At 40.9% G+C, this 13531-nt stretch overlaps 1 protein-coding gene across 1 annotated transcript; it reads left to right on the top strand.

Annotated features, from left to right (window-relative positions):
- Positions 1-781: 781 nt before the first annotated feature.
- Positions 782-12143, top strand: LOC308077679 (pancreatic alpha-amylase-like). Its single transcript, XM_080418533.1, has 11 exons — positions 782-881; positions 2936-3115; positions 3578-3724; positions 5355-5555; positions 6398-6628; positions 7686-7819; positions 8965-9087; positions 9694-9793; positions 10371-10492; positions 11229-11354; positions 11945-12143. Exons 1-11 carry the CDS (start codon positions 876-878, stop codon positions 12132-12134), a joined length of 1560 nt encoding a protein of 519 aa, XP_080274659.1. The 5' UTR covers positions 782-875; the 3' UTR covers positions 12135-12143.
- The last annotated feature ends 1388 nt before the right edge of the window (positions 12144-13531 follow it).

Raw genomic sequence — 13531 nt, 5'->3', positions numbered from 1 at the left:
TTAGATTGTAATTAAAGTAAATAAAAGATGAGTGTTAATATTTTTAAATGTACTGCTTTCTATAGTTTTAGCAATTTTCGAGATATTTTTTACAGTGGGTGGGGGCATTCTGTCCGGTGGCTAAATATGTATTTTTTTACACAATAACCCGGCGTTTTCTTTATTATTATTTACAGTAGCTCTTCTAGCCCCCAATAACTCACATCTGGCCATCAAAGACCATAGGACCTTTTTTATGGTGTAAAAAAAGACATATTTAGCCACCGGACAGAATGCCCCCGCCCACTGTAAAAAATATCGCGAAAATTGCTAAAACTATAGAAAGCAGTAAATGAATTTTTTTTTATAACACTCATCTTTTATTTACTTTAATTACAAGCTAAAATATAAACCTTGGTTATAAAAACACAAAGTTGTCCTTTAAGCAGGCCTGTAAAAGTGCTGCCATTTATAGAATAAATCAATGCTTGAATATATGAAAGGTTTTGCACATGTATTGAATGTCTCGTCACTATTTTTATTTTTGATGTTCTATAATCAGTGTTTCTCAAATTTTAATTCCAGGGACCCCATAACTCTTGAGTGTACAAATGGACCCATAATAATGGTCACTCACAGACCTGGTCCATTTGTAACACCCTCGAGGAACCCTGAGGGTTCATGGATCCCCACTTTGAAAACCACTGATCTATTATTCAATCAGTTCAGAGCAAGCCTACATTTCCCACAATGCATCAGATTCATAACACTGTTAGCATACTGTTAGCTTAGCATAGTTTGAACACAGGGTTCAGCAGTGCTCCCAAACTTTCTCTTCATAGAAGAGTTCTGGCAATGTGTTGCTTGAGGAACTTGCAAGAGTGTAAGTTGCAAGAATGAAGGTGAGTAAATTGGTGTATTTACTGCTAGTCAGTTGTATATAGATACAAGTGATGTGTATGTTTTGTTTGGAGACAGGATCAGTGGTGTAAAGTAACTAAGTACATTTACTCAAGTACTGTACTGGCTGCTTGCTCTGCACAGTGCACACACGCACATATTAACCACCTGCAGTGGTGTAAAAAGTACTATATTTTTTACTTAAGTAAAAGTATCAAAGTCCTGTATTCAAAATGTACTTGAGTAAAAGTACAAAAGTATTGGTATCAAAATATACTTAAGGTACCAAAAGTAAAAGCACTCATTGTGCAGAATGTCCCATTTCACAAGTTCACAATCTAGAAAGATCTTGTGAGCTTGTAGCTCTGCCATTTTCAAATAGCCGAAATAGACCCTAAGTGAAAATCTAAATCAACAAAGTAACTAGTGACTAAAGTTTTCAAATAATTGTAGAGTAAAAGTACAATATTGGCCTCTAAGTGAAGTAGAAGCAAAAGTATTGAAAATTGGAAATACTCCACTGAAGTAAAAATACCTCAAAATTGTACTTAAGTATAGTACTTGAGAGTAAATGTACTTAGTCACTTTTCACCACTGTTAACCACCTCTATAAGGTAGATTATAAAACGTTCTAAATGAGTCCAAGTTTATTTCATGTTGAAGTGTTGTTGTGGTGGTCAACAGCAGACAGGAAATAAATGTGGAAGCAATTGCTGTTCCCTAGTAGCAACACAATTCCACTAATGACTAAAGGTCTATCTGTGTCTGGTCCATATACCACTTTGAGATATTTTTCTCATTTTAGACCAGTAATTCTCAAACTTCTTCGTACCAAGGACCCCCAAATTGATATATATTTGGCCTCGGACCCCTATCTGAACATTTTGGTGCCAGGGATCCCCAGAAGCGAAGATTTGTGATAAAAAAATAATCAAAATGATTCTACATTTTCCAAACATTTTCCAAAACATCTCAAAAAATAGGCCGCGCTGTGAGCTTGTAGATCTGCTATTTTTGAATAGCCAACGTATACATGGATAATGTGGTTAAAATGATAGTAATGGTATATTAACACATTTTTACTAGGGACCCCCAGGGGTCCTTGGGGTGGACCCCAATGCTTTAGACCAATTAACCATGTACTCAATTATGCCACAATAGGCCTAGTCCTTTTGTTACAGAAGACCACAAATGCACACTGCTGCCTTTATAAAACAGCTGGCTGGGGAGAACCATATTCAATTTATATACAGCAGAGCAGCTAAACACAACCAAATTAAAAGCACCATCAGGCAGCACTACAAAACATGCAAGATGGGTAAAACTGATTAAAAACAAGGCCGCTAATGGCTAAACACAAGCAAGCTGTTATGCCAAGCTGAATATAGTATCGTAACAAAATTTTTCATACTGTATAAAGTGTTGGTGCTGCATGCATACCACTGTATTTATTGTAGCATTACTACCAGTGTGGTAACTAGGCCTGCTGTTAATCACAACTACCATCTGCACCCCCCCCTCTCTGTCCTGTTGGTACATGATATTGCATGAAGAATAACTAAGCTACAGTAGGATTCATATAATTAACCACTTGAGCTAATCAACATTGTTTTGATGCAAGTCGTGAATTGTTGATTCTGATGGAGCATTATGTTCTATGTTGTAGGAAGAAATCAAACCCAGAATAAAGACAAATGCACATAAAGAGAAATGGGTTTTGGGACTTTGGATGCATATTGTTGTAGGGGGAACCTTAGAACCTTTTGGTGCATACATTGATGTTAGGAAAACTCATAAGCTCTCCTTTTCAAGGGATTGCGGAACCCCGGGGTCTGCATGGGACCCCAAATACATACTGAGAACAGGTGTTTTGAAAACATTAAACATCTGGGCATTAGTTTCTTGACCATGAACCATGGGCTTCTTTGTCACAATTATTAGTATTTACAAGAGCGTGTGTCTAGATAATTACATCCATTGGAAGTTTGGAACACAGGTTATTTTTTCCATTTTGTGAAAAGTAACAGTTTGGTTGTTGTTTTTTTGTGTGGACCAGGTGAAGACAAAGATGTGCTTTTTTGCTTTTGGTCTTGGATTGAGTCTTGCTCAGTTTCACATCCAGACAAAGCGGGGGGTCAGCGGGTCAACCATAGTTCACCTCTTTGAGTGGCGGTGGAACGACATAGCGGAGGAATGTGAGAGATACTTGGGGCCCAACGGATTTGACGGAGTGCAGGTACTGCATGATGCAATAAGTCTAAAATACATCAAATCCTTTTTGAATGAGACATGAAACTGTGTGTGTGTGTGTGTGTGTGTGTGTGTGTGTGTGTGTGTGTGTGTGTGTGTGTGTGTGTGTGTGTGTGTGTGTGTGTGTGTGTGTGTGTGTGCGCGTGTGCGTGCGTGCGTGCGGCGTGTGTGTGTCATAGGTGATCTGGCTATAATGGATATTTTTCAGTGTGTGACAACCCCTAAACCTAACGTCTAAATGCCTAACCCCAACCTGAATATTTTCCTAATTGTTAGCCTAACTCCCCAAATCTGTTTTAACCATTAAAAAAAAAAACATTTATCCACCAGGAAAATTCTCCTCAAAGTTTGGAAATCGTGCACAAAAAGAAAGGAAAAAAAGTCTCACCAGGATGTATACAGTACAGCCATGGATAATAGACAGTAATAGGCCTGTTTCTTTTGGCAGATTTCCCCTCCCAGTGAGAACGTGGTGGTAACAGAGCCATGGAGGCCGTGGTGGGAGAGGTACCAGCCCGTCAGCTACAAGCTGTGCTCCCGCTCCGGAACGGAACAGGAGCTCAGGGACATGATCTGCAGGTGCAACAAAGTCGGGGTAAATAATGGGATGTGATTTAGCTTCTATCACCTCTGGAGGGGAACTTTAATATGATTGAACAATTTGGTTCATTAAAGCTTCTGAATGAGATCGACGCTGTCGGGTGGAAAGCTTGTATGTCCAAAACAAAATAGAAAAAAACGAAAGAAAGAAAAGAAAAACAGCCTGTGTTCCAAATGGATCCAATGTAGTTATTATTAGTCACAAGTCTCTTGTTGATCTTATAGAAAAAAGAAGGGGGCGGATCAAATAAGAGATAAAAAATAATACAAAAAAATCTACATATTTACACATGGTACCTGAGATAAGATATAAAGGTGCGTGAGCTTAGCAGCGGATGTTTACTGTGCATGATATACTTATGGACGTTAGTTAAGGTCAGCGCGCTGTACGTGGGATTAAGGTGCAACATGTCAGTGTGTGTCGAGTCGACCGCATAATCCACATACGGTAGACTGACACTGGTATACTCCGCTAGTAGGTCCAAATCAGAATCAGAAAGGTCCTCGGTTTGCCATCCAGTCTGCCCAGTCTATGTATGCAAGTGTATGTATGTGTATTTACACTTAACCACTTAACCCCTCCCAGGGCTCTGTATTAATAACGCCCACAGTTCCTAAGAGTCAGGATGTTTTAATGCAGAGGACAAATTTCACATTATGTCCAAAATGTACAGTAACAAAATACAGCCCAAAGGAGTGGGGGGACATAAGTTATTAATGACCATGATTAGTAATGGATCACAGACGCAATTGTCTTCATTAACCCATTAAGACCTGAGCCCCGATTCTACAAACGTCTTCTAAAATCCTAACAGTTTACTGAAAACCGTAAGTTGCTATCATCAGTGGTGCTCAAACCTTTTCATATCAAGGACCCTAAGGCATTGGTTCTCAAAGTGGGGTCCGGGGACCCCCAGGGGTACTTGAGGGTGTTCCAGGGGGTACCCAGAAAAATGTGTAAATATGGCATCAGAATAATTATGACCTTTTATACTTTGGCTATTCAAAAATAGCAGATATACAAGCTCATAGCGCGGCACCGAGTGCCGCGCTATGAGCTTGTAGATCTGCTATTTTTGAAAAATCTTGAAAATGTGTGCAAATCTTTGAATATATATAATTTTTAAAGCGAACATTTGTAACTCAAATCTTTGCTTCTGGGGGTCCCTGGAACAAAACATTTTTAGATGGGGGTCCGCGGCCAAATACATATCATTTTGGGGGTCCTTGGCATGAAATAGTTTGAGAACCACTGCCCTAAGGGCCCTATTTTCGCCGGTGCCTTACCCATTATCCCTAAACTTCTTTTACTATTTTTAAAAACATTTTCAAATAGTTCAAATAGCCCGATCCACAAGCTCACAACTTTGAATATAAGTATTCAAAGATTGAAAGATTTCTTTCAAAAATAGCAGATCTCCAAGCTCTATGAGCTTGTATCTGCTATTTTTTTAATAGCCAAATAAATCTTTAAAATGACACGGAATGCGTTCCCGGTCGTAATGGCTTAATTAAACAAACGTAAACCCCCGCCGCATGTAAAACCTCACGTGCAAATCCGTGTGACTCCTTGCAACCTTTCCATACGAAGCTCTCTCTCTCCCCGTCTCGGCCCACACATACAGGTGAAGATCTACGCCGACGTGGTCATCAATCACATGTGCTCATCTGGCGCGGGGGCGGGCAGCCGCCGCTCGACCTGCGGCTCATACTTCAACGCCAGCGCCGGGGAGTTCCCATCTGTGCCCTACGCCGCTCGCCACTTCAATGATGACAAATGCACCTCCCGCAGTGGAGATATTGAGACTTACCAGGACATTCATCAGGTATTTATTCGGGAACGATATGAAAGATAACCTTTTCCGCGAGTAGACACAGATAAAGATGTATGTTTCTCTCTTCCCCCTCTCTCTGCGAATACCCCCCCCCCTCCCCCCCATCTCCCCCAAACCCTGTTTAACCCATTGAGACCTGAAGCCGATTCTACACGTCTCCTAAATCTCAACAGTATTCTGAAAAACTTATGTTTCTATATCAGTGGTGCTCAAACTTTTTCATGTCAAGGACCCCCAAAATTACCGTAATTTTCGCACTATAAGCCGCACCTGAATATAAGCCGCAGCAGCTAAATTGAATGATTTGTGCATATATAAGCCGCACTGGACTATAAGCCGCGGGTGTAAAATCCATAGATTTAGGAGGTCCCCTAGTGGCCATTAGCTGTAAAAATCCATAGATAAGCCGCACCGTTATATAAGCCGCAGGGTCGAAAAATGGGAAAAAAGTCGCGGCTTATAGTCCGAAATTTACGGTATATGTATTTGGCCGCGGACCCCCATCAAAATATTTTGTTCCAGGGACCCCCCAGAAGCAACGATTTGAGTTAAAATGTTCGCTTTAAAAATATATATATTCAAAGATTTGCACACATTTTCACGATTTTTTCAAAAATAGCAGATCTACAAGCTCGTAGCGCGGCACTCGGTGCCGCGCTATGAGCTTGTAGATCTGCTATTTTTGAATAGCCCAAAGTGTAAAATAATGCTTTTTAGCTCAAATCTAAAAATGACACAGTTCCAGGTCTTAATGGGTTAATGTAGCGGTCCAGAAATAGCACTGTACCAGAGACAACATCTGCGTGTTTTTCCGTTTTTTTTTCTCCGACCAGGTGCGCAACTGCCGTCTGGTGGGTCTGCTGGACCTGGCCCAGGATAAGGAGCACGTCAGACGCAGCATCGCTCGCTACATGAACGCGTTGTTGGACATGGGCGTGGCCGGCTTCAGGGTGGACGCCTGCAAACACGTCTGGCCCGCGGACCTGAAGGTCATATACGGCAGGCTGCGTGACCTCAACACCACTTGGTTTCCCGAAGGTTCGCGTCCTCTTATTTACCAAGAGGTACAGTTCTTTTGAAACTCTCAGTACTGAGCAGTTGTTTTTGTCTTAAAGGGATATTTCACTTTAAAAAATATTTTTGGTTATTCATTTTATCAGACACGCCCCCTTCCCATTGTAACTTCAAACTCCATTTTAACCATGTGAGATTCATCGGAAACACCCGTACTTGGTGACTGATATTGTCCTTCTAATACGTGAGAAGACCGCATTTTTTCAATTAATTTTTTCAATTACTTTTTTCAATTACTTTTTTCATTTACTTTTTTCAATTACTTTTTTCAATTACTTTTTTCAATTACTTTTTTCATTTCTTTTTTGAAAATGAAAAGAATGAAATACAAAAGAAAACTTAAATAAAATAAATGAAAAAAGTAATCGAAAAAACACGGCCCCCTCACGTATTAGGAGGGCAGTATGAGTCACCAGAACCAAGGATGGGTGTTTTTGATGGTTAAAATGGAGTTTTAAGTTACAATGGGTTTGTATAGGAAGGGGGCACGTGTCATGATATCAAATATCTAAATGATGAATCAAGCAACTTAAAAACTGTCTGGGGGTTTCAGAAAAGCCTGAGTAGACGATAAAATGACCCTTATTCTTTTAAGTGAAATATCCCTTTCAGTACATGAACCCTAGCTTTTAGGACAGAACTGATATTTCCGCTGTATGTCTGCTTATTATGAGCTCAGAGATTGTAAACGTGGAGCTTATAGCTTGTATCGGCTATTTTTCGATTTGATGAAGAGAGGGAAAAAAGGAGCGGACCAAGTATAGACCCCTGGGTTGTGGTTATAAATTGTCTTATGATGAATAGCGAACATTTGAGATTTCAAAAAAATATTTTCTGACATTGTTTGAAACTCTTCGTCTACAATGACATGGCCAAAATAGGGACGCCTGGTTTACAGTCAGTGACATATCATTCATCAAGCATGTTTCTTATAATTTAAGTGCTAGCATACCGTTTGTTACTGCCGCATATTTGCAGAGTAAGGGTGGAGCGCTTACTTGATAATCTTGTTAAACCTTTCCCTCCCTGCCGCTTGCTTCCCTATAGGTTATAGATCTTGGTGGCGAGCCAGTAAAAGCCAATCAGTACTTCGGGCTTGGTCTTGTTACGGAGTTCAAGTACGGTGCTAAGCTGGGCTCTATAATCCGCAGGTGGAACGGGGAAACGCTGTCTGATCTCAGGTAAGACAGAGCATGATGGAAAGATGTGCACTTAAAGCTGCAATTCAGAATGTTTGTGTGTGAATAATACAATATAACTAACAAAACTGCATTGGTTGGAGGTGGTCCCCCCCCCCCCATTTAGATCAGTGGTTCTCAAACCTTTTCATGTGAAGGACCCCCAACATGATGTTTTTTTGGCTGCGGACCCCCTGTCTCAAAAAAAGTTTGTGCCAGGATTTAAAAAAAATAGCTGATCTACAATCTCGTAGCGCGGCACGAGCTTGTAGATCTGCTATTTTTGAATAGCCAAAGTATAAAATATGGTTAAAATGTTTGTGACGCTATATTAACTAGTTTCGCTTGGGACCCCCTGGTACCCCCCCAAGGACCCCTGGCTGTCCCCAGACCCCACTTTGAGAACCAATGATTTAGATCATTATTGTTGGGTAGGACTGATACGTGGTATTTTGCATGAAGCTCAAAATGCAATTGATCCTCTGCCCCCAATGTGCTTTATGCGTTAGCTCAGCATCAGTAGAAATTTCGGCACTTGCGCGAATGCCTCGGTTTCGAATCCCTGGTGTAAAATTGACTAACTCGGATTGTGGGGTAATAATACTCAGGCATCAGGATACCCTTCAAAGTATGACCAGTGGACCAGATGGATATATAAAAATACTTAAGTATTTATTTAGCATAACAGTACAAGCAATATGGCATTGATGGAGCATGGACGTGGTAAATCAGTTGGTGATGATAATGATGATGATGATTTTAAACTATAATAGAAACAAAAGGAAACCAATCAAACAATGTACACAGTATACTATCAAGGAGAACATAACAAAATAAGACAAACTAACCAAGGAATACTTACTTAAATAATGCATCAAAAGAACTCAGGATAACAGGGAACTGAAGGAAACCAAACTACATGCCTCTCTAACAACTGCACCAAATGAGGCCTTTTGCAATCAGTTCAGGTGTGTACAAATCATTAAGTGCAGGTGTGTTACCAATTTAGGCAAGTGCCCGGTCTGGCTCCTCCCACCTAGGGCTGAGCAGGAGGGGATTTTCTACACCTGGTATAGGACATTAATGTTGGATTGCAGCTTTACTGTTTTGTGCAGAGGAAATAATATTGACTTCATCTATAATGTCAGGTCATGGGGTGAACCTCGTGGACTAATGCCCTCTGAAAAGGCTCTGGTGTTTGTGGATAACCACGATAACCAGAGGGGCCACGGAGCCGGGGGAGACTCCATACTCACCTTCTGGGAGCCAAGGTCAGTGATCGTTTACTGCAGTGTGTGTCTGCCTTGTAAGAGGCTCTATGCACAGCAGCCATATTGGAAAGACATTGGGCCTCTTCCTTAACTTCCTTCACATGTGTTACCAATGATGCTAATTAAGGTTGCGTACCATTCTGGTCAAACAGGGTGCTGATATCGTGCATGTTGGCTCACTGGAAACGCTCTGCTGCACCAGTGGGTATCAAAGTGTGGTCCAGGTACCCTTGTGGTTCCTTGAGGGGGATTCTAAATGGCCCCTTACGGATGTGTAACTTTGAGAGTGTACAAACGGGTCCATTTGGTTCCATTTGTACACTCTCAGAGTTATGGGGCGCTTGAAATTGAAATGTTTGAGAACCACTGTGCTACTCTGCTGTAAATGGAACAGAGCCTTAATTAGTATGATTGGTAACACCTGTGAAGGAAGTAAGGAAGCGGCCCAATTTCTTTCCAATATGGCTGCTGACTGTGCATAGAGCCTATTGTACACAATCGCAAATCTGTTGTTTTGCCACCCGGGCCGTCGTTTTGACCTGAGGTCTGTTCGATTCATGAATCGCATCGTCTCAAATCGCTTGTCTTCACCTTTTTCCTGATAAGGATGTACAAAATGGCCACGGCGTTCATGCTTGCCCACCCTTATGGACAGTCCAGGGTGATGTCCAGCTACCGATGGGATCGACACCTTGTGGATGGAAAGGTTGGTCTATCATCCTTTAACCAGACGACGACATTAGTCGACATTATCTCATTGGTTCTCAAAGTGCGGTCCGGGGACCCCCAGGGGTCCCGGGAGTGGTACCAGGGGGTCCCCAGCAAAATTAGTTAATATAGTGTCACAATCATTTTAACCACTTTAACTGTATTTTGTAGTTTGGCTATTCAAAAATAGCAAGCTCATAGCGTGGCACCGAGTGCCGCGCTATGAGCTGCTATTTTTGAAAAATCTTGAAAACTTGTGCAAATCTTTGAATATATATATTTTAAAGCAAACACTTGTAATCTTTGCTTCTGGGGGTCTCTGGAACAAAATATTTTGAGATGGGGGTCCGCAGCCAAATACATATAATTTTGGGGGTCCTTGACACAAAAAAGTTTGAGAACCACTGCTCTATCTACACGGTTTATCTATATTTTTAGGCCCCATAGTCATTTTGTGTTCATTGCCTGTCAATACGCTACTCTTGTATGATTACCAATGTACAGTAACTAATCACTTTGTTATTATTATTTGAAAGTCAAAGCTCACACTCTCCATACATCTGTCTCCCCGTTAGGATGTAAATGACTGGATGGGACCTCCCAGCTTCCCTGATGGTTCCACCAAGCCTGTGGCCATCCAATCAGACGGCAGCTGTGGAGACGGCTGGGTGTGTGAGCACAGATGGCCGCCCATCAGGTGATGGTTCATATCTGTCACTTAACCGCGTCAGTCCTATTTTTATACGCAGTCGTTTAATGGTGTTGCGTGAAGACGGCTACAAGCTGTGAGCTTGTAGGTCTATTTTTTTAAGTTTAGAAAATGTAGGCCTATAGGACCTAATGACATGCCCCAAAAAGAGACACCATGTTGAAAGTGGTTAAAGGTCCCTTTTCTGTGAATAATTTCCAGCAATTCCAATGCACATTTCAACTGCCCAACAAGGGGTTCTTATTTGTCTCTCCAGTTAAGAATGTCCCCTACTCCCGACCCCCACCCTACATGATGCCCACAGGTTGAACAAGCATAGACAGGACAAATCAATTAGCGTATAAAATAAATACAGCAAAAATACAAAACAAATACAATACATTTATTAAATATAGTATATAATACAATGAAATATTCAAATATTTTTCCACACAGAATCAAATGTTTAATGGTCATGCTTCACCAGGAGCCTGGATGGCTTGGTTCCAGGCTTAAAATAATTTATATATTATATTATGTTATATAAATAGGGAAATCTCTATGGGGAAAAATGAATGTGTTTTATATCTGTGGCACCACAAAATGGCCGCCACTGGAGGTAAAACTGGAGTGATGGAGTGAGTCCACACTGTTGAGGAAAGCTTGGTGTGAAGGAATTTGACTGCCTGCAGTGTTGCTTTATTATGTGCATTTATTCCTTTCTGATGGCATTTCTGGTACACAGAAACATGGTCAACTTCCGCAAAGTTGTGGGTGAGGAGCCGCTGTGCCATTGGTGGGACAACGGGAAGAACCAGATCGCTTTTGGGCGAGGCAAGCGTGGCTTCATAGCTATCAACAACGATGACTGGTAAGTTTATAGTAATTATATTTGATGTTATTGATATATGCATGTATGTATTAGTTAACCCATTCAATCCGGGAAAGCATCTGTGTCATGTTTAGATTTCTTTGGCGGCACCGAGTGCCACGCTATGAGCTTGTAGATCTGCTATTTTTGAAAAATCGTGAAAACTTGTGCAAATCTTTGAATATATATATATTTTTAAAGCAAACATTTGTAACTCAAATCTTTGCTTCTGGGGGGTCCCTGGTACAAAATATTTTGAGATGGGGGTCCGTGGCCAAATACATATAATTTTGGGGGTCCTTGACATGGAAAAGTTTAAGCACCACTGATATAGAAACATATGTTTTTTCAGAAAACTGTTAGGATTTAGAAGATCATTTTGTAGAATCAATCAATTTTTCAAAAAATAGCAGATATACAAGATCTTGTAGATCTGCTATTTTTTGAATAGCCAAAGAAATCTTAAAATGACACGGATGCGTTCCCTGTCTTAATGGATTTTAAACATACATTGTGTATTATATTGAAAACACATTAATTAGCAAGTTCTCACTTGATCTCATTATGAGAAATACTGATCTTTTTTCCAGTGACTTGAACCTGATTCTGCAGACGGGCCTACCGAAGGGCACCTACTGTGACGTGATCTCAGGTCAGAAGGAGGGGACTAGATGCTCTGGGAAAAGGGTCACGGTGGATAACGAGGGCAGGGCTCACATCACCGTTAGTCACACTGACAAAGACCCCGTCATAGCCATACATACGGACGCCAAACTGTAGCCTGACTCTGGGATATAACTGCAATATGCATGTCGTCACCTTCCTAAACCAATGGCCTTAAGTCATTTTTTTGAGGAAAATGATATTCAGCTCCTCATGACCACTGGCACACCTCTGGTAAAATCGTCTATCTCCTAATTGAAAAGGATCATGCTGTTCCCTCCCCCTTTTAGTATAATGGCCTATCTCCCTACAGTTCAAGGTTCTGCTTCTGACCTTTAAATCATTAAGTGGTCTCGCCCCCCCATACCTCTCTGAGCTCCTCCACCCCTACTCTCCTGCCCGCTCCCTCAGGTCAGCTGACCAGATGCTGCTGGAGGTTCCGAGGGCGAAGCGGAAGCTTAGAGGGGACAGAGCTTTTTCGGTCGCGGCCCCCAAGCTCTGGAACGACCTTCCCCTGCAGATTAGGCAAGCCCCTTCTCTGGCCATTTTTAAATCCTCTCTTAAAACGCACTTTTATTCTTTGGCTTTTAACATAGCATGAGACCTCTGACCCTGTGCTGCCCCCCCCCCCCTCAGTTTTTCTTGTTTTGTGTGTTGTCATTGTATACTGTGTTTTTAGCTACTGTTTTACTTATTACCTATGCACTGTACAGCACTTTGTGGCAGCTGTGGTTGTTTGAAATGTGCTTTATAAATAAAGTTGAGTTGAGTTGAGTTGAGTAGTGTGACTTAGGCAAAAATAGGCCATTTATTTGGCCTAAGTCACATGGTTTTGTGACCTTACAGCAAGTCTGGAAAAAAATCGGTAAACCATTTTGGCCTAAGTCAGGTTTAATCCTATTTGAACCTATTTAAATCTCTTATGTTACATAACTGACAGTGTTATTTGTTTCATGTAGTCATAATTAATAGTCATAATTTGTTATAAACGTTTTGGGTGAAATGATTAAGAAATATATAGTTTTGTTTTGGATCAGTTTTTTATTTTTCTGAAAAACTTAAAAAAATTACTTAGGCCATTAGTTTAGGAAAGTGACGATGTGTATTATAATAGATGTGAGATACAGTTTGTGCGCAAACATCTGTGTTTTGCAAAATCGTCAGCCCTCACAATCTTGTGTCTCAGTTATTTCTCAATATTTGGCAACAGTTCTAAGATTATTTGGGATATGCTGAAACGTTAGTTAACTGCAACCGATGTAGAATTAATAAATGATGAACAGATCGTGCGACCGTGCAAACGAAGCATTGTTGAGGTTTTTCTTTGTTTGTTTCTTAATTGATATTAAAAACAGAGAAGGACTCTAGTGTACCGCCAAATAAGTTAAATAAATGATGAGAGATTATTGAAAGGACAGTTTGGACACCCCTTGTATGGTATACAGTAGGCAGCAGCAATTCCAGTGATGGTTTATGTCCACTCAAGCCCTAAGGGAAACATGTGAACGATGATA

Source organism: Gymnoscopelus braueri, assembly GCF_963280865.1.
Source record: "Gymnoscopelus braueri genome assembly, chromosome: 21".
Taxonomy (NCBI): Eukaryota; Metazoa; Chordata; class Actinopteri; order Myctophiformes; family Myctophidae; genus Gymnoscopelus; species Gymnoscopelus braueri.
Note: the sequence above shows the minus strand (reverse complement) of the source record. Positions and strands in the feature narration are given on the sequence as shown.